The sequence below is a fragment of the Zootermopsis nevadensis genome, unplaced genomic scaffold, assembly GCF_977971745.1.
Source record: "Zootermopsis nevadensis isolate Lab colony 2312 unplaced genomic scaffold, Znev_1.0 Znev_ptg000027l, whole genome shotgun sequence".
In the NCBI taxonomy this organism is placed as follows: domain Eukaryota; kingdom Metazoa; phylum Arthropoda; class Insecta; order Blattodea; family Termopsidae; genus Zootermopsis; species Zootermopsis nevadensis.
The window spans coordinates 1,182,741-1,204,498 of NW_028259159.1; the positions used below are offsets into that span (position 1 = coordinate 1,182,741).

The 21,758-nt window shown below is 37.2% G+C and overlaps 3 protein-coding genes across 7 annotated transcripts in view; 2 read left to right on the forward strand and 1 right to left on the reverse strand.

Moving 5' to 3' along the window:
* The window catches only part of LOC110828533 (uncharacterized), a 281,385-nt gene that overhangs the window by 249,943 nt on the left and 9,684 nt on the right, over positions 1-21,758 (reverse strand). The gene's annotated exons all lie outside the window — the stretch shown is intronic.
* Positions 22-11,499, forward strand: st (ATP-binding cassette transporter scarlet). 5 transcript variants are annotated; one of them, XM_087356715.1, is made up of 14 exons: positions 22-571; positions 1,366-1,548; positions 2,460-2,558; positions 2,639-2,775; positions 4,394-4,564; positions 5,491-5,729; positions 6,008-6,200; positions 6,712-6,740; positions 7,086-7,191; positions 7,927-8,154; positions 8,644-8,779; positions 9,672-9,777; positions 10,516-10,616; positions 11,276-11,499. In XM_087356715.1, exons 2-14 carry the CDS (start codon positions 1,380-1,382, stop codon positions 11,449-11,451), a joined length of 1,890 nt encoding a protein of 629 aa, XP_087212841.1. In that variant the 5' UTR covers positions 22-571; positions 1,366-1,379; the 3' UTR covers positions 11,452-11,499. The 5 variants fall into 5 exon arrangements, with proteins under 5 accessions (XP_087212841.1, XP_087212843.1, XP_087212842.1 ...); XM_087356717.1 differs by having other exon boundaries at positions 6,008-6,131; XM_087356716.1 differs by having other exon boundaries at positions 22-505.
* Positions 13,411-21,758, forward strand: part of RhoGAP19D (Rho GTPase activating protein at 19D) — a 117,778-nt gene continuing 109,430 nt past the window's right edge. Inside the window, exons 1-2 of the mRNA XM_022061346.2 lie at positions 13,411-13,429; positions 16,047-16,169. Of these exons, the coding sequence (XP_021917038.2) occupies positions 16,083-16,169 (87 nt within the window). The 5' untranslated portion in view covers positions 13,411-13,429; positions 16,047-16,082. The remainder of the gene's footprint in view (positions 13,430-16,046; positions 16,170-21,758) is intronic.

The window sequence follows — 21,758 nt, forward strand, 5'->3', positions numbered from 1 at the left end:
TCATTTCCTCTATGAACAGAATTTGGGCATCTTGTATAAATATGGGCCTACGTACAAAAAACACCGACACCTAACTGTTTCGCGAACTAGACCGTAATCTATGATTTATAATTTAATGCTTAAGAAAGAATCTGTAGAGGCCTAATTTAATGTACTATATATAGGATATTCATGAATGCCTTAATCACTTTACCATAAGTAGCCAACGAAGAGAACTGACAACTTGATATTCAACATAATAACGAGGCATGGAAACCACAGGATGACAGTATAAGTTTACTGATAGCTCAAATTACTCTTTCAAGTTCTGAATTTGTCATTGCTGGTGACACATCGAGGGAATGGCGTTTCGGTATGTTGTGTAGGGTGGAGGGACTTGTAAGGTTTCTCAGTTTTGCCCACAGAAGAGGTTTCACTACTTACGTAATGGAAACATGATTCAGGCAGTGGATAGAGACTGCTCGTGGATATCGCATCTCTTGTGTTTCTAGCTAGTTTGGAACTTGTAAGTTGGCTATAAATTGCTTTGTTTAATAACAGTGAGGTCTGACGGAGTACTGCTGCATCTCAAGTAAGTTAATTACGATAATGTTCCAGGACGTAGGCTTATGCTGTGGCTGAATGACAAGGATTAATGTAACATGTTTACGTTGTTTTTAGTACAATTTCGAGGCGGAATTTTTGTAAGTGTACCACAGATCAGTTACAAGGCGTGATGCTTTGCAAGTGATGATGACATTCACAATCTTACATTTCAGACAGCACGATGTTTCTAATTATCGAATTTTGTAACAAAAATATAGGAATCATGATAGTTAGATGACCGGAATTCGATTTTTGGCAGGGGCAAAGCTTTTATTCTTGCTACCACGTCTAGACTGGCTCTTGAGCTCGCCCAGAATCCCCTCAATGGATAACGGGGATATTTTCTTGGTAGCAAAGCGGCCGTATCTTAAAACTCCCCGTCTTCTGGTATTTAGGTTAAGAACACATGGATCCTTACCTTCACTTCCGATGTTTGTTACTGGGGTGTGTTTTAGCATAGGGATATGATAAATAAGACATGCAGCATTCGCATGGGGAAACATAAATGTCTTACAAGTTTGGTTGAAAACTCTCAGTATAACAAACCAATCAGGATACCTAGACGCAGATAAAACATTATTGCAATAGGCCTGACAGGGATGTAGTGTGAAGTGGTGAAATGGTTTGAACGAGAACAGGATAAAGTCCAGTTGAGGTATTGATGATGAATTTTCGGGTTCAATAAAAACAGGTGATTTCTTAGGCGTCTGAATAGCATTTCTGCTCACCGAGTTGGTTAATAACAGAACAACGTTTGAGTTGAACTTGTGTTTGTGACAGAATTTCTGTGGCTTATGGCTACTGACATAGTGAGAGAAGAGGGGCGTTGTTACGGAAAATGGGATCCTTCGGAGCACGGGGCCACTCTCACCTGGAGAGACGTGAGTGTCTACACGATCGTGAAGGAAACCGTCGGTTTCTGCAGAAGAACCAAACCAACCTACAAGAGAATAGTCAACAATGGTATCTACTGGAATAGATTTAAAGTCTTTAATACAATATTATGCAATTTAATACCAAAGCAATTTATTTTGATGGCGGTGGTGTTGTTATTGAGAATATTAGAAACACTATAATGCGATTCTTGTAGAACTTATGATGGAAAAATAAGAACTTAGGAAGGGATTTCTCAGTCTTCGTGCTTTTACACTCTCCACTGATACTGATCAAGAAGTGCATTATCACGACCCTCTGACTCGAGAGATGGTATCCAAATTATATTTTTCAAGTAATAAATTGCAGGATGTATACAGTTGTGTGTCTGGTGACAATCTCAGTGAAGTAGAAGGAAATAAGACCGAGGAGAAGTTTTGCAGGTCATCGCGTAACGCCATTAGTCGATGCAGCCAAAGATGCTGTTCTGTTATATCTACCTATGTACTTATGAAACATGTTTATTTTTTGAATTCACATTCAAATAAATGCCAGTTATGTTGTCACTTTAGAGACGCAGAATCACACGTGAGTAGTTGTATGGTAAACTGCAACTTATGAAACAGTCAAGTCGCAAAGCAACACAAATAGTGTTTAACATATTCACAATAATATTCTTGCAGAGATTCAAACCTAGGACTCACCAGTTAGTCTTTGACGTATACAATATTAACTTAAATTTTAAATTTTATTTCTTATAACGGCGATAGGATACACATAGCAACTAAAAAAGAAGACCGTCAAATTAAAGAAGTTCAACATATTTCAGAGAAATACAGAGAAATATCTTGTACAAATTTAAGTAAGTGAAATTGTGAATTTAGTGCCATAATGAATAAATTAATCGAAATTTTCCCACCGTAAGATCTGAGTCAACAATTAATGTACAACAATAAGTCGCATTCTCTTATGCAATTAAAACTGTACTTTTATGTTTATAGTTACAGGAGCAGTGAAGCCTGGGAGTTTGGTAGCCCTGATGGGGGGTAGTGGAGCTGGAAAGAGTACTCTCATGGCAGCCCTGGCATATAGGAATCCAGGTAGACACACGCGCAATTACCAGTTTCTTAGATTTCCAATTGTTTGTTTATGGAGTACAGTGTGTTTGCGTTACTCTCAGTTGGTGTGGTTGTTGACGGAGATATAAGGGTGAATGGAAGGCCCCTGGGTGATTACATGCACCGTCTGTCGGGGTTCATGCACCAGCAAGACTTGTTCGTCAGCAGCCTCACCGTCCAGGAGCACCTCAACTTTATGGTAAGAGTTTCTCCCCTGAAAGGATGGAAGTCCATTTTGCTTCTGTTGTCAGTTTGTGATTACACACGCGTAAATTTTTGTTCATTTGTAAGCCGTAACTTTAGGGGTTTTTGTTATTATACATTTATAAAATATTTGTCATCTATCTCTCCAAGGATCAGATGGTCGGAGCTTTAAGCTGACCACTTGCTTCAATGCCACGGTTAAAAATGCACAGGGCTTTCCTTCAGCCAGGACACTCCTTATACTAATTGAAGTATTCTGTGGTGTTTATCTGTCTCCCCAAACAAATGACGGGATAATATGTGGAATTGTGTCACGACCACTTCCTTTCACATAATTTAAAATCCTATTCGTCAATCATCTTGCCATTCGACGCTATATCATCCGAGCTACTGATAGCATCTTTAAATAAATCATCAATAAAAGCATGGCATTTTACTTAATTCTGCTTTCACGATTTACTGGCATGGTGTTTACCTTAGTTCCTCTCTAAAAGCTAAGATTAAAATACATAATGTTTATTATAAACATTGTTTTACATTACTGCTAAATTGTGAAATTGGATTAGAAATGTGAATTATTTTAATACAGCTGCGTAGGCAGAGTATCTTATCCTAAGTACTTGAACTAAGTGAATGAAGACAATTGAACAATGAAGACTTATTAAATTACAATTTTGCCCTAACACTGAAGAAACATCTTTGTCCATTGGCGAGGTTAGGAACATGTGGAAATTTACCGCCACGCCCCGATAAGACTTAATTGCGTGTTACTTAATAATTACGTTTGTTAGAATGCTTAAGATTAGATTACACACAAAACGTAAATACACGATACTGATATGGAATGTTAGTGGAAACTTTCGGAAAAATTAAGTAATTTTGAAGACCAAATGGCAAATAGGAATACCACAAAAAGTTGTGATTAAGAAACAGAGGAAAGAAACAGGAATAACTAAATAGTTTGTACTAATTATTGATCATGTAGACATCAAAAAATAATAAGATAATTATGAGTTGAGAAAACCGCTACACTGATATTTTTATATATTGTTTCGGTCTCGTATAGAAGTGTACACACATCAAAACCTGGGTTAAAATGTGAACCGGGAGATCAAAATTCCTAGAAGATGGACATGGGTCCCAACGGTTACAATGTGAACATTAGGATGTTAGCAGTATGGAACTGTTATTAACACAAACAGAAATAAACTTTGCTTTCTTCAATACGGCAAGGACCTGGTTTCCATAAGAGAAAACACTTTTTAACAAAACGTGAATTTCAATACTCAAGCCTAACACAGAAAATCGCGGTTTACTGATTATCACTGCTGCTTCATGTTTGTAAGGTCCCAGAATCAAATCTTGGTTCGGATATGACTGAAGGTTTCGCGGTCTTCCTCAGCCCCTTCGAACAAATGTCTTGATGGAAGACCTATCTCAAAATGGACCACGACAGTTTCCTTTCACATATTTGTCAATTAATCAGTCACAAATCATTTTAAGCCTAATATTCGAGACTACATACAGGTACAGTTTAAACAGCGTGGTTAAATAAACTACGGAGAGAGCTTTTAGCGAAGTACCTCAGGTGTAAGTATGGGTTTTCTTTGCAGGCGCGACTCAAACTAGACAGAAGGACATCGAACTTAGAACGTCAGGGCATAGTATCCGACCTGCTGGTGCAGTTGGGGCTTAATGATAATGCCAGCACTCTGATAGGAGCAACCGGACAGGACAAAGTATTGTCTGGGGGAGAGAGGAAGAGGTTGTCTTTCGCTACCGAGGTACAAATTACACACATAGCTGATCAATACAAGGCTCAGGCGAGTTTGTAGCTGAACATTGCCTAAATAATATTTAATAATTCAGTCCGTACCTCACATGAAATGCAACACTTCTCCATAACAAAGATCGAAGCCAGTAAATGGGAAAAAGAAGAGTTGTGGACTGTTAAAGTAGGTGATGCATATACTTACCACTTGACTTTAAAGAGTTAATTTCACACCTTCAGTAATTTCCGCTATGACAAATATAATTTAGCTTTGTACAAACTTTAAATTTTATTTTCATTTTATCTTTAGTCTTTCTGTTACGTGTTCATTTCATGCCACTTAGACCACCAATTCTATCAAAGTTATCTATAATTCTTCCCAATTTCTCTAAACTCTTAAACGATATTATTGACAAATATTTTCATTAAGTTTCACACGTGCTCCAATATGTTTTTATCAATTCGTGTACATTCAGTTAAGAGTTAAATTTCTCAGTTCTGCCGCGTATATTTTATTCTTGTCTCTGCCGACATAGCAGTGTTTCTTTACAATATTTCAGCATTTTTTTTAAAAAAAGTTCGACATATTCAGTCATGTACATTTGGATATTGTATTCCGGAAGGGTGTCTAACATTTTTCATTCTTACGTATAAATGTCTTTATTTCAGTTTTTTCTCACTTTTCCAGCCTATTAAATTTACAAGATGTCATTGCTAAGAACACAATATTATACCGGAAGAGAAGTAAAATTGTTTATGCTTTTACTAAATGGTCAAACAATGTTCTCTTTAACTGTCGATGTTGGTCTTCTGGATCGTAACACCTCTATTTTTAGCCCTGAAGATGGAGGCAGTATATTTATTCGAAACGTTGGTTTCTACCTGCAAGTCTACACGTCGTTACGACGCAAATGACCGACATGGACATCTTCTGTTCAGCTACTCACGGACCCTCCCTTGCTGTTCTGCGACGAGCCCACGACGGGATTGGACTCGTTTTCGGCACACAAACTCGTGGAGAAGATGAAGCAGATGGCGTATCAGGGGAGAACTATCCTGTGCACCATACACCAGCCTTCCTCCGACGTCTTCAACATGTTTCATGAGCTCATACTGATAGCGGATGGACGAATCGCCTTCACTGGCGATACAAAGACAGCTCTTGAGTTCTTCAGCAAGTAAGTTGTACAACGAGATGAGAACGATTCAGAACGCTTTCAGGACGATTCGTCTACATTATTTTGATCGTCATACACTTTTTATCCACGGACATTCCTTACGCTTTTCACGTCCACAACTATGCATACATTTTACCTTACAATCAGCTGTTCTTTGTCCACAGATATTTCATCACGTATTTTACGGAATATATCCATTGCTCTTGTACACGTGACGTGAAATTTAGTTTAGATTCTGACGGACTTTGCTTCATAGAGCTACGTTTTGTTCCTTTCAGACATGGTTATGACTGCCCGGAAAAGCACAGTCCTGCAGATTTCTTCATCCGTACGCTGGCGATGACTCCGGGTTCGGAAGACGCAAGCCGTCAGGCTGTGAAAAGGCTGTGTGACGAGTTCGTGGTGAGTGACACGGCGCGAGAAGTGGAACTAACGGTGCAGTTCCAAGAGCATGTGGGGTCCACCTACGAGGTACTGCCACTGGTTGCAAAGATTAACAGTCCCGCTTCGTATTCATATGATCAGAGTTCGAATATCGCCTGAGATATCGCGTACCTTGACTGTAGTTCGTCGTGGTGCTCATTAGTTTCTATAGGCAAATGATTCAGTTTGTCGTGGGTTCGCAATCCTGCAAATCGGAGTTAGTATCTCTTTCAGATATCTAGTTTTAAAAAACGATCACAATAACTGCCGCTCAATGTTAGAATCTAAAATACTTCGTATTTTATTACATTATTATTTTTATAGGCTTTGCAAATTGGTATTTTTAATAAAAGTAATCACCAATTGTAATTTTTGTAACATATTTTCTGTTTCAAAATATTTTCGAATTGACACTTTTGAAGACGTTCTTTTCTTTGTATAGACACCGGAATGCATATCAACAAACCGTTAATGCAAAAGACAAAATCTGTTTAATTTTCATTGTAATTTAAATTGAAGACTTTATTTTTGTTCTGTATAGATATATTTATTTTTTCAGCACTTCGGCGACGTAAGAGAACAAAACTTGTAAGTACTTAACATTTTATGTAAGAAATACTCCATAAGCATAATTTTTAGAATTTTATTTATCGGCACTCCCTTATTTAATCAAAAGCTCATATAAATTTCACAGAAACCCATAATTCTTTAATGTATGAATGCTTTACTTAATTTAATATCAAATTGGTTCTAAAATATTGTTTGTGAATTGTGAGTGCATTCTTCTGATTCAAGACAAGGACCATTGACACGTTCCTGTGTACACGGTAATGACCTCTTATATTGGATAGGTGTTTTTGGTTCATTATAAAACTAAATAATGTTAAAGAAAATGATAATATAAATAATAATAATTATAAAAATTTGTTTCAGCAAAGCTCCGTTTTGGTGTGACAAATTGCAGTTGCTGACGCATCGTTATTTTCTACACGTTCTTCGGGATCCTTCAATTCAGTTTCTGAAAATTTTGCAGAAAATAGTATGTATCAAAAAGATAAATGTTTAATTTTAAAACCCCGAAGTACTTTAAAATAATTGCTTCAAAGTAATTTTTAACAATACGTAACGTGTCAAATTTTCACTGCACTATAACTATTTAAAGAATTGTGTGATTTCGGGACAATGGCATTTTTTATGCAAATAATAGTATTACCATCATCGTGGATGCTAGAACGAGCACAGATAATATGTTAAAAGTCGCTGTGGAATCCACAAGCCTACAACAATTTCACTAACCTCATATTTTTGGAATAATTTATATAAATTTATGTAATATTTCTCAAATATTATTAGGAACATAAATCAAAGAGGATGAGATGGGAATACAGCATACATTGGATTTGGGGGTGGGGGGAAACACCGAGAGAAGAGACCACTTGGAAGAGCTCGGGGTAGAAACCAAATAATATTGAGATGGTTTTGGTTAACAAAATACGGCGGGAATGTGTGGATTAGATTTGTCTGACTCAATATAGAATCAGGAGCGGGTTCTTGTCAATACGGTAATCAACCTACAAGATTCTCGAAAAAGATTACGATCTGTGGAGATTGCTGCCACTTCTCTTCTTTGGATCTCGGAATGTAATTTGCTAGTGATCCTAGGAACACTCATTTAAAGATCTTCAGATTTCTGTTATTTTCGATTTTGTTATCCAGTCTTGGTTTTTTTTTTTTTTAATTTTGAATATCCTTAAGAGTGAGAATGTGTCTGCAGACTATTGCCGTCATGGTGGGTCTCTGTTATGCCGGCACTGTGCGGGAGACCCAGGCCGGGGTGCAGTCTGTACAGGGCGCCCTCTTCATCTTCGTGACAGAGAACACATTCACTCCCATGTACTCGGTGCTGGCCCTTTTCCCTCTGGAACTACCGCTTTTCATGAGGGAATATCGCAACGGGCTCTACAGCACCCATATCTACTACCTATCAAAGATGGCTGCCATGGTGAGCAATTACCAAGCTAATAATACACTGTAAGATTTGAGGTGTTCACAGCTGTGAGTATAAAGATTTCTGTCTTCTGGGTTGTTGAAAGATTTCTGTCTTCTGGGTTGTTGCGCTGTGTAGTCTGGTCGATGTCCACCAACGTTTCAGAGGTCATACTGCCTCCGTCATCAGGGCAGTATGACCTCTGAAACGTTGGTAAACATCGACCAGACTACACAGCGCAACAACCCAGAAGACAGAAAGCTTAATAATACACTCCTTTAATATCATCAAACAAGCTACAATATGGAATTTAAGTAATATACCTGTGTTAATAAATTTAATTATAACTGTACTGGAAGGTAAGATTAAAGACAGTTGTTCCGTTGTTTACATTGCTTCTGATTACCACAGACGAGTGGTTAGCACACTTGATCCCGAGCAGAAGCAACTGAAGAATGAAAGGTTGATTTCTATAGAATGCACTAAAGTCTGTTATGATTGCAGCTTCCTGGGTTGATTGTTGATCCGCTACTGTTCGTGATCGTTGCTTATTGGCTTACTGGACTACGAGGCACACTATACGCTTTCTTAATGACGGTCTTTATTACAATCCTGACGGTGAATGTGGCCACGGCCTGTGGTAAGAAATCGTCTTTTTGTTTAGAATCAGAACTAAATAACTTAATTTATAGCTGATTACAAGTTCGAAAATCTGAGCAGTATAGCTCGGCGGTAACGCGTCCATTGTAATTGGTAGGCTGGAATCCTTGTTGGTGCATTGACCATGCTGGCTAAATTATTAATAATTTTTCTCATTACTTCAAGTGAATTCCCGGGCAGTAATGCGACGTAGACTTGCCCCTTCGTTTCTAGTACACAGTAATTAACTACTGTCTCCTATCATTATGTGCATAATATATGCAGCTGATAAAAATCTTTGTTAATAACTACAAATAAACACAATTTGGAAGTATTAACCTTGATACGTACCATAACACAGAATATTTTTTAAAATAATATCCGTTTAAAGTCAGTCTAAGTATACGGTTCTCGAGCTTGTTCAGGTGTTTCAGTGAGATGTTCTTGTTCTGCGGGCTTTTTTTAATAAAGTGCTTTTGTGAACACTGTGATGAAGGCAAAGAAGGGTAAAAGTAAAGTTGTTCATGGTGCTTAACTTGAGCATCGCATCATGCAGACGTAAGTGACATAGCTCTGGGCGTTCTTAACCTTGGCACTAGATGAACGTGAATAGTTAGCTTTGCGCTTCAACTCTTTTACCCCCAAGGAAAGAACCCTGGTATAAATTGGGTAGGAGACTGTGTGGTCTCCAGAACCAGTCTGAACGTTGTGGCGAGAGAAAAATCCTGCTCTACCGGGAATCGCCAACCAGAATGTAGCCAAATCTCTTGAAGACTACGGCAAAGTCATTAATTTTGTACCCGCCTTTTCAAGAAATCCAAGTGGTTTGCTATAAATGCATTGTGATAAAATCAAGTGTTAAAATAATTGACATTATTCACGTGAATTTACAGGTTGTTTCTTCTCGAATGCCTTCGATTCCGTGTCTATCGCAATGGCGTATTTGGTTCCATTTGATTATGTTCTGATGGTCACGTCCGGACTTTTTATCAAGCTGAGGTATGTATGAAGCAATCTGTATAACGTGAAGTAAGTACCAGTAGGCTTATATTGTGTAATTAAAATTCAGTTTGAGATGTTGAGGGATTAATGTCCACTTCCTCTTACACAGAGGAGGCAATCAGAAAGTAATAATTACTAAATCAATAACTCATTTATGTAAATGGATTTATACTCATTTAGGTTTACAACTTCACTACAAGGAGCAGTCTTTATCGAGAACCTAATATTAAGCACACACTAAGCTAGTCAAGAAATTCCCCCTCTTTTGTGGGATCTGTAGGTTCATTAGTGTGTTCACAACAGCCTGTAACTGGCTCCTATCCCGAGCCAGATAAATTCAGTGAAATTCGGGATACGTGGTGTTGAAAACTGTGTACAGAAATTGGCCACACAAAATTATACAGTTAGCTTGTTATTAACTTGTAGGTTACGTGAGCCTCACCATACTATCGGGCACGAATGGTATCGAGTGCAATGTGGTGTCAGGAAATGTCCATTGTGAACATAGCTATTGTAATTCTGCACGCAAGAGGAAACAGTTGTTGCGATGAATAGAAAATTAAAAACGTTCGGGGTAATTTCAAAACCCACGACGAGACTGGCGAGAAAAATGATAGACTCGAGTTGAGTCAACAGCTAGGTCCCGTCGGGAAATGTGCCCCACTTTCTCGGTCTGAAGGTCACACTGGACAGATTGTGTCGTGTAAGTAACATATCAATGTTGACACGTTGCAGCACTCTGCCATATTACGTCAGCTGGACCAAGAACCTGTCCTGGCTAATGTACTCCAACGAGGCTATGTCCGTAGTACAGTGGGCGGATGTTGGCAATATCAGTGAGTATGAGATTTCCCAGTATAAGTAAAGCATTAGATCACACTTATAGGGGGCAACAGTTACAAAAGTGCCCCTTCACCAGACCTGGAGACCCGTCTACATTCCTGAAGACTCGAAAACAAATAGGCTGCCCTATCACAATCGATACTGTTGAGAACCGTCCCCTGAAGAAGTCTGATTGAGCAGATCTAAAAATCCACGTATCTCTCTGCATTAGTTCGAGATGGTTAGTCAACTTTACGTTCTGGGTACGCACTGGACAGGAGGCTGGATGTACTTCACAGTCGATTCGGACGCTGTGACAAAGAGCGTCTGATGGGAATCAAACCACTGACGTTCAGCCAGTAGCCGCCCTAAGATATCCTGACTCATCATTTTCTTCGGTATGGGTGTGAAACTTCGGCTGTTTCTCTGACGGCAACCTTATGTATTGATAAACCATCGAATTTCATAAATGTAGAGAATGTTTGACCTGGGAGAGTTTGTGCCCTTGAGTTAAGTAGTTATTTTCTGTGTAGACTGTATGTATACATTCCTGCTATTCATCGTGAATTAAACGGTACTACAGTAGTGTGTGACAAACATATTTTGAGTCAGTGACAGGCAGTCCGTTGAACGTCTGACATAAAGTATTTTTAATGCATGGTTTTCTTTTTAGCATGCGAAATGCAAAGTCCAGACCTGCCATGTTTGAAGGATGGATCAGAAGTCCTGGACAGATACAGCTTCTCAACAGAAAATTTGTGGAGGGATGTTATTGCTATGGCAACTTTATGTTTTCTTTTTCATCTTTTCGGATACTTATGTCTAAGTTCCCGAGTGAGAAACTCTTGATTGTCTATTGATTTATCTGTAAGATAAAATAAATGGATGTTAAATGTAGACTGTTTCCGAGATCTGAGGTCCCACAACTGTGAAAATGTCCATGGTGGTATTCTGGGTTGTGACGCCCTGTAGTCTTGTAGGTGGGTACTAAAGTTTAGGAGAAACGTATTGCCTCAATATTTTATTCGGCGTGAGAACCCAGAAGACCACCATGGAAGAATGTTATTATCTCACTTTAGGACACCAGGCCAAGTATTCTGCTGCTGCTGACTATTCGGTTATTTTTTGCCGATATAAATCGGTATTAAATTCATGTAATTTTACTCATTCCATAGTGTAACTTACATAAATCTGAATTTAGTGCTTATTAAATAGTTCAGTGACTGCTGCTTTTAAATATCAGAACTTGACACTACATATTACTTTTCCTGATCTTTTACATTAACGTTACAGGAAAAAAATTTCTTGAAGCCAATTAATTTTTGTTTATTCGACACGTCTGCTTAAATCAAAACTATGAATCTTTTGGTTGTTAAAAATTACTGCACCGTAAGTAATGTGATTTTCACATGCCATGTCATATGCGTTATATAATTTATCATATTCATTTTATTTGTACGCTGCAAATATGTCATAAGAAAATTGGAGATTTCAATTAATTAAAATATGTTTTATTACTTTAGTGAACGGATAAAAGAATGTCTGGTTTTCAAAAGCATTTGTAATATTATTTGGCATATTTTCGTCGTGATTTATCAATTGATATTACCACACTTGTAAGTAGGTATATTATTCGTTAAAAGATGGCGGGACCACATATAGAATGCAGTCATTATGTATCATTGGTGTGCCCATTCAATGCCAACTTAACAGGACGAAATGCACTATAAGTTATATAAGACAGCTTGAAGCTAAGGTGAAGGAGGAGGGTAGGACAGACACAACATAAAATTGCCCAAATTCTTTTCAGCTTAACGATTAATTTGGACCAACAAATAAGAAACAATAACCAAGTTTATTCAATTAAATTCTTCAGTTCAAGTCTTTATTTATTTATTTACTTACTGATTTAACAGCATTAAGGTCTGAAGATTGCTGTCTTCTGAGTTGTTGCGCCGTGTAGTCTGGTAGATGTCCACCAACGTTACAAAGGTCATGCTGGCTCCGTCATCATAATGACGGAGGCAGCATGACCTCTGAAACGTTGGTAGACATCTACCAGACTACAAGGCGCAACAATCTAGAAGACAGCAATCTTATAATATTCTCTTATATAGTTTATAAATGACAGTGAATTAGAAACGATACATTGTAACTTAAATAGCTAACCTGATCATTTTTTGCCAAAGAAATGTTCCAAACCAGGGACCGTCAACCATTTCATTACCGTGGGCCACACTGGTTGATTATATTCTTGTTGAGAGCTGCAGAAGAAAATTAATAATTTAGTGGATAGAGCGAAACAACAATTTTGTTCAATTAAAATATTTTTTTGAGAATGTTTACTCTCACGCTTAAATAACGTGTATATGTATATAAATTTTCTACAGTAGCAGAAAATTTTTGCCCTTCTCGCGTTAACAAATTCCCAAATTATGAGATGGGCAGCTTGAAAAGGTAGTGAGAACTACCTGCGACCCGCGGGCCGCAGTGTCTAGACCCGTTCTAAACTAAACGTTCTGTGGTTGGGAGCACTGGTTGATATCCGCCATGTTGCTATTTCCTAGACGTATGCGAGGTTGTGAATTAGTTTGTGCGTTATAGAATTAGTGTTACTTACATAAAATATGGGTGTTGTTACAAAGTTCAGAGGCTGCAAGAAATATTTTAGAAGCGATTTATGTAAAAATTGTGCACGATGAGAACAATAACATTTGACAGGTAGTTGCAGTAAAGCCGCGAATAGGTGAGTCATGAAGGTACAAATAATGCAAGTGCAAGTACTAACCGGATAGTGTTGTAGCTGTGTCATCATCTGCTCTGTAAGGTATCTGTAGTGCAGGATAAGCAATTTTCTTGTTACGTATTTTTCTTTCACACTCTTTAAGAAGTGTATCACGTTTCAAAATATTTACATTTTGGGCGGGCAGTGATGATTCTGACTTGGTGGCTCACCTGTATATAAACAGGTTTTCCAGGAGTTGAATGCCACTCACTATTTCTACGATTGTTAGAGACTAGTATTGTTGTTGCTTATATTTCGTAGATGCACACATGTCAAACATGTTAAGACACGTGATTTTCGTGTTATTGATTTAAATTACTTTACGATTCACATATTTTAGAAACAACGTTTTATTGACAGCGTTTCGTAATTATCTAAAATGTCCGTGTTTGACATGAAATGTATTACTATCGGGCAAGGCAAGTGCAATTCAAAAGCAGTTTTTTAATTTGAAGTGTCAGATCAGTAGTGAATTAAATATGACAGTGGTATTTGTAATCAGAATTATACATATCTGCTATATAAATATTGTAGACAGTAACAGAATTATGTTTTCGTCATTCTGTTGATGTTATGACTTTTTATATCATTTTGTATATCGGTGTCTTTTGTACATGCAGAAATATTTGCTTTTGTTGTACTGCAAGTGTGACTAGTTAAAAATTTTAATGTAAATATCTAATCACTTTACAGGAAAAGATATATTTTGACTAGTTAGATTATGACTAGTTTCACTAAGTTTATTACAGTGAATTATTTTAGGATTGATACATAAAACCAAAAACCATGAAAAGATAGGGAATTAAGTGTGCTTCAAAGAGTACACATTTCCATTATTCTTGTTATATATATGTAATAATAAAAGTTTGCTGTACATTTCAGAAACAGTTTCTAGACATGGGAGTACCTGAATCACTTTACATTGAAAAATTGAATTTTGTTTTCTCTGTCTTAGTACTTACCCTTTGCATTTATTGTCTGAAATAAAACTGAAAATTGTCTAGTACATTAAATTTTCTTCTGTTTTGTAACAGAAATATGAACAGTATGTACTCATCTTTATTTGTCAAACAGAAAGTACCAATAATTTTATTTTTACAGGAATTAAGTATGACACCTTGACTTCAAATTTTCAGTGTGTTCAAGTATAAGAAATAGATTATGTCCATAATTTACTTTAGACAATGGACATTTATTTTCAGTTATACGTAAATGTAATAAAGAAGCCAGTTTTTAACATGATAAGAGTGGTATGATCAGCAGAATTTGAACAACAAATTGAGTGCCACTACACTTTGTACATGTGATAAGGTCCTCCAGCATAGACTTTGACCTCTGTTAGTATCCTAATTTTCCAGTTAAGGGAGGAATGAAGTCATGATACATTGCACATTATGTGTTGTAAACTTGAAAATAGCCATCCTATTTAGGCTGTTGTCAGTTATTTCATGCAGTAACTTATTATTTATGCTAATTGTGAGATTAAGTATATAGACATTGTTTCTGATTAGCATGTGCTCTGCAGTGTGGATTTTTGTTACTTGCTGGAGAAATTTGAAAGAGTCGGCAAGTAGGCTAAGTTGTTTGTCTATCTAGGAACTTCTTTATTATGTGCTTGCCTGTTGTAAGTGAAAGACTTGTTTTTGTTTTATTCTCATTTTATTGTGTATTTTCAGTTGACAGGTATTTATCTTTACTGATATTTTGTAATAGAAATGCATATGAGTGATTCTTTCTGAGATACTTATGTTGCTAAGAATGATTGGATGAATATCTATGCAGAATGAAATAAAACTACAAATGCTCCCTGTTAATAACACAGGTTGCATAATAACTACATTTGTACATGAGTGGAAGTAGTGGCTCTTTGAGCTTGAATTTTTGTTGCTGTGCGAGTATAGTTCAGAAGCTGGTATAAAATAGGATATTACCATACAGCATTAGTACTCGGCAATTAAATTTCTTTTATGATAGTTCTTTTGTAGTGATTATATTTTTTGCTGTTATCAGTGAGGTATAATGTAAGATATTTGCACTGATTCATTGAAGTCATTGACTCTTCATAGCTCTTGCTTAGTTTGCTTGACCTCACCATTACATGTACTGATAATTTTCAAACATGTTAATTATATAAAATGATAAATGAGGTTATAAATGGGACAGATGTGTGTCCCTATGTTTTACAGTGTTACTGCACCGCTATTTAAACTGTCCTTCTTGATTTACAGTGTGAAAACTGTTGCTTTTACTTACACAAGTAGAGATGTATTTTATTTTTGTAGCAGAACAGTGTCTCATAGTGACTTTACATGAGCTACACTGTTTTTTGCATTAAGGGAAAATAAACATGTTTCATTTTAAGTGTGACACAGAAAAGTGCTGTATATAGTATGTTTATTTTTATGTATGTATCTACGTGTGTGACTTGGTTTTTGGTTGTTTTTATGGAGCACCAAGGAAGGTGAGATGATTATGGTGCTGCCAGCATTTGCAAATTACATGAAAATACATCGTGTAGTTGGAATAATCTTCTTTTCCTGTGGCATACATAAAAACTATTTTTGCATTCATGAAGGAATGTATTCAGGACCTTTTCACATTTCTAAATTTCACACAGATTTAAAGTGAAAATATAGTTGACACTGATAATTTATTCCAGGAGAGAACAGGCCAAGACAACCATTGTGGCTGTGGGATGGCTGACAATGGGAGTCAGCAAAGTGGGGGCAGTGGCAACAAATGTCAGCAAGTGCAAGATGGACAACCTTCTGCCAGATCAAAGGTAAGGCCATGAAAATTGTCTTGGGTGTAGCTGATAAGAAGTCAGCATGAACATAATGTTTCAACTAATTTAGCCAGATGTTTATTTTATTTCCGTGACCGGCAACGCCCAGCGGATGCTCCGGTGTTAGTGAGAGTAGTAACTCTACACAATTTATGCTCAAATCTGATTCAGATGCCACCTAGCAGTGAAACAGGTGACTTGGGTGAGAAATGGCTGCAGAAATTTTGCTGACGAAACATCTCGTATCATGCTCGGCAGTACTTCCCCTCCAGTCCTGTTACTCTCACAGCGAACCAGTGCTCTAACTTTTTGCATATTGTTAGGGTATTTGCTATTTCTGTGTTGTTTTACCTGCCATTGTATCTTCCAAGTACTTGTCAGGGTCACTGTTATAAGCAGGCATACATTCATATGTGGTCTGCATATTTGTCTTTCTGTACTGTTATGAGTGTGTGTGTGTGTGTATTTATTATATTGTCTGTGCTTCTAAAGAATGTAGAAATAAATTGTTGTTTCATCAGTAATATCCTTTTATGGAAATGAAGAATTGGTATAAATATTTCTTACCTTTAAAATTCAATTTGTATGTAATACATTAATTTCTTTCTTTTTTCCTATTGTGTTTCTTGAAACAAAATATTGATGTAACAGTACTCTGTTTATTTGGAAGCTTGTATGACTGTCTTTACCTTGTGGCGAAACTAATCTTTCAGTAGCATTGAAGGGATTAATCCTCATCAGTGATGTTTGTTTGTTTGTTATACTATTATAGTTTCTTATGTTGTGTTTATGTTTCTAATTCTACTTTATTGCTGTGAAGATGAGGCCTTGAAATATAGACTTCTTGCATCTGGGGATGTGAACATCGTCTGTAAACTTGCATCATGTATGTGAGCCAAAATTGTTAACAAGGTGAACTGTAAAATAAGCAAACAAACTATTAACACTATAAAATACACTAGTGCCATGCATTTCAACCTCAAGAGGTCATCATCAGTGGCAACAGGGAAATTAATTCATTTAACCAAAATGGTTTAGAAAACAAATAATGAAGCAGAGTATTTTACTAAAGCATATCAAGCAACACTACACTGGATGTTGGTATTCACAGGAGTTAATTTCCCTGATCTTTTTGTAGTGTTAATAGTTTGTATGCTTATTTTATATTCTAATACACTACAGAGTATGCAAAGTTTTAAGGTGAACTGTGTTGGCATCTGTTCTTTTGAAGCAATTGCACATTATACATTATCTGTCATTGCCAGCAGTTCTTCACAGTCATACGCTGGAGAAATTGCAAGGCTTTAATAACAGTCAGTTGTTGAAGGAATATAACATACAGATTGTCTTGTGTTAAAATAAAATTTATCAAAAAGATTAGTATATATATATACCCCATGATTTATGTCTACTGCTGTATGTCATATGAGTTTGGCCTGAAATATTGTTTAGTTAGGATGGATTAAAATTATAAGTGCTTTCATATGAAGGTAAATAAAAATAAAGGAAGTTTTGTTATTAATTTTGGTAAAATGGTAAGCACACAGCAGTTACAAACGTTTCCTGCGAACTACCCTGGTTTTTGTGAATTTGTTTCAGTAAATCACAATTTCCCTGAGTCTGTCTTGGAATATATCACATGCAGTCAGCCCCAAAATTGCACAATGTAGTTGAAGGCAGTATGTTCCTCTGGAACATTGGTAACCATCTAGAACACTACAGCATGTCACAAGACAGAGGATCATGATCTGATCTCTCAGAACCAGAAAGTCAGTCTCCCACTGTGAAAAGTTGAGCCTCTGTAGTCTGTGTCTTGTGTTTAAAATGTGTTTTCATGTTCATTTGTTTATCTTTGTTACCAAGCGAAATCAGTTGTGCTGGCATGTCTTGGCCAAGGAAAGTGGGTAAAGTGTCCAGTCATAGTGTGTTGATTAGATTTAGCAGTCTGAGTTGTAGGCTACATTCCAAACTTTGTTTTTTTAAATGTCGTGTTGAAATCTTTTCATCTCGAAACATAATAGCAGGTCATTGAATTTTTTACTGCATGAATGAGGATGGCGATCTTCCTCAGATCTTTATGTCAGTAGATGAAAGACTTTTTGGATGCGTAGTAGATGAAAATTGTTCTTGTATCCAAAGATGCTTCATATTTGACCTGTTGAGATTGGAAGTTAGATTGATGTAGTTCATTGTCAGTCTGGCTTGTGGAGACTATAGTCGCATCATTTGCTTATTTCTTTTGTATGTTGTGAAGAACACTCACTGTAGCATGGTGTGTCCTCAGATTGTGAGGAAAAGGATTCCACATGTGGAGGGTAGATGTAAATATGTTGAATAAGCTATCTCATACAGCTGACAAGATGCCCCTCCCCTCCCCAAGTATGCATGTTATGAAATGTTCCACAGGACCTTGGACTTGGATGGAAGAATTTTTTCATAATACTGTGCAGGCTCACATGCTTCGTAGTGATCTTATTTTGCATAGACACACATGACTGATCATAAGCAGAGATTTCGCTAGAAGCACGGTCTTTGGATATATTCTGACAGTAATTGAAGATTTAAAAAGTAGGGACTCCAATAACGAGTGTGGGCCTACTCAGAAAGGATATCCTTGTTTACGTATTGCCGAAACGTCTTCTAGCATCGATACCTACCTGCTGCGAGCAGTTTTGGAGAACATGCTTCCACAGCGTTTTGAGCATGATAGCACGTTGACCAGGCTTGGTATTTGGATATGTTTCACGAATTTACATGCGAGGTTTTATTACTGATTTTTATGATTCGGAGTTATATTTCGTCGTCTTTAGACATGTCTTCTTGGTATAACTCTGATGAGAATCCGAAGGGACATGCGTGGGACTGCCATGCGTGTGTCGACGGAAAGTCTTGTATTGATTTCAAATCTACCACGCGTCGTTTTAACCCTGGATGCGCTGTACGGTATATGACGTAACAACGCACAGGGAAATTGAATGCAACACCCTTATTGCACTACATTATTTAAAGCAGCTCGGTGGTTATAGGGACCTACACAATGATTCTGAGTTTCAAGCAGCCCTCCTATAAAAACATTTGGAAATTTGACGTCATTGCCCGTTTTAAAGTAGATGAGTTTCCCTCCTACCGAAAGCGGAAGGTTACTTTGACTAATAAGTTTCGTATTTGGAACATCGATCAGTCAGCTGCCAAGATTATAGTGATTGATACACGCACACTGAATAGAATATGTAAATATAGTTTTATTAGTATTGATATATTTATTGTATCGTATGTTATTTACTGATAGTAATAGGTGATTGTGTACACAAACACACGGTGTATGTAAACCTTGTGTGAACCAGAGTCGCACAGTAAGTAAAGTGGACTGAGCTGGATGACAAGGATTCGATTTCCAATAGGAGCAGGATGTTTCCCGTTATCATCACAGTTTTGGGGCCACTCAGCTTTCTGTCCGGGATGAAGCTGACCACTCATCTTTGTCTAGCGCCGATGAGAATGCGTGAATCTATGCCTCACAGTTTTATACACCATGGTTCTTTTGTATTAGATTCCATTTATAATCGATATAGGAATGTGTTAGGAAGTAATTTGCAGAATATACTGCTCTTGACTATCTGTCATTGCTTTATTAGCCCCGATGTTAGATTATTTTCATTGTTGGTGAGTGAAACGTGATTTATTATTATCTTTATGCACTGTTACTGGTGGTTCAACGCTGCTTATAATCTGCAATACAATAGCTTTCTCCTCCACCCCGGTCTCCTTTTACGTGAAGTTTCCTATTGTTTGTGCTGCTCTGCATTTTAACACACTGGTTTTAGTTTATTTGTACCGAGTAAAAGTTTTAACAGCATATGATTAAGTGGAATACGGAAATGATGCGGTTTCACTGTTACAAAGATAATATTTACAAGTAGGTGTTTGATACAAATGACATGCTGGTGTAAATTACTTCCTCGTTATTTTCGAACCACATGTTCCCTAGTTAACCTATATATGGACGCTTCTGTTTGTATTTTATTGTTGCTATCATTAAAACGCGAGGTATTCTAATTATGTGTCCCTGTTTCCGGTTGTTTTGATACGTATTGAGAAAAAGGAGCACATTGTATGGAAGTAGCGTTGTCCGTGAGACCGGTGCTATTACAAGTCTTGTTCCTCGAGAATCCAAGTACGAAGTACTTCTTGGTCTTGTATCGGTTTCTTGCAGAAACTACATGACTAGTATTGTTCCGATTTACATGTATTTGCTGTACTACATGACTGGCTAAGGATTAAAGTACTGGTATTCGACTCCTAGCGGGGGCAGGCATTTGTATCTTCACTACTGCATCCAAATTGGTTCTGGAGCCAGCCAGTTTAGTGTGCACCAGAAGCTTTTTCTTTTATCGGGGGAGCAGTGCGGTTAGAGCATAAAGTTGACCACTCACCTCAGTTTAGTGCAGAGGTTAAGAATGCGTGGAGCTGTACCTCCACTCATCCATACGATACATAGAACCACTTTATGTTTACTCCAAAATAAATTAACCTATGAAAACGTTGTTTTCTTACATTAGATGTATTTAATTGATTGTAAGTTTTACTGCAAAAAATTGTTAACTGAATTGCATATATATATTAGCCAATTGAGACGACTTTGACGAGGCTTTGTTCAATGAAAAGTCAGTGCAGTGAGATTTATAAACGCGAGATCCAGTAGTCAACCAGTTGTTGCGCCGCATTTTTTGGCATTTGTGTTCTTATGAATCTTTGTCTGTAGGTCTGTACAATAGGTCTGACGAAACAGAGCATTATCATACATTTGGTTGTTAGTTTGGGGCTTCGTCTCTGACCGACAGTTAGTTGGCTGCTCTCGGACTGAAGTTAGTTTTGTATAACGTAGTGCAGACAGTCAGGATCACCACATATTATGTGATCCTACTAGACGAATGAGATGTGGAACAATTGTTGCTAAATAGTTAAATGAAAGAATAATTATAATTGGTTTATTTTTATTTCTGTGGTAGTTATGTAATGCTCTATAAAGTATGAAAAGCAAAGAAGGTTAGTACAGAAATTAAAGCTTTTGTTCAACAGATTCTACGTAGAACCACAAAGAGTCGTTTACAGCGGAAGCAAACCACGCTTCTTTCTCGGGGCACACGATAGTTGGCTGGGAAGCGTGTTACAAGTAGTCACGCATTGGAACGTCACCTGTACAAAGCGTTTTTCGTGTCCAAGAACATGCTTTATGGAATATTCCGTTTTTATTGTGCTCCCTTCCCCGGAAGTATTTGCACGAGTTACTGGTGCTTGTGCTCACTTGCAGGGTTTCTGGTCACTAATCAGTTTAAGCAACAACTTCTGGAAGTAGCTTTTGGCGTAATCTTTCTTTCAGATGTTTGCTTTTACCGACCTGTGGTGATGCTATCAAGAACTGCAAAGCAATAGATTATTATAATTGTAATCATAGGGGAGAATGGGCAAATGGCGGTCACTTAAAAGAAAAGCTAGATAAAACGAAAGGTATACGCAAAGTTGAAACTATATAAACTGGTATTTAGTCTGAAGGCTCTACATCTTAATTATGCAGTATAAAATACG

What these genes read in the sequence shown, in the direction of transcription:
- st (XM_087356715.1), top strand. Translation starts at nt 1,380, where the DNA reads ATGGCTACTGACATAGTGAGAGAAGAGGGGCGTTGTTACGGAAAATGG. An exon ending in CCTGGCATATAGGAATCCAG is followed by an intron (nt 2,559 to 2,638) that starts GTAGACACACGC and finishes CGTTACTCTCAG; the next exon opens with TTGGTGTGGTTGTTGACGGA. An exon ending in GGTTGTCTTTCGCTACCGAG is followed by an intron (nt 4,565 to 5,490) that starts GTACAAATTACA and finishes TCTTCTGTTCAG; the next exon opens with CTACTCACGGACCCTCCCTT.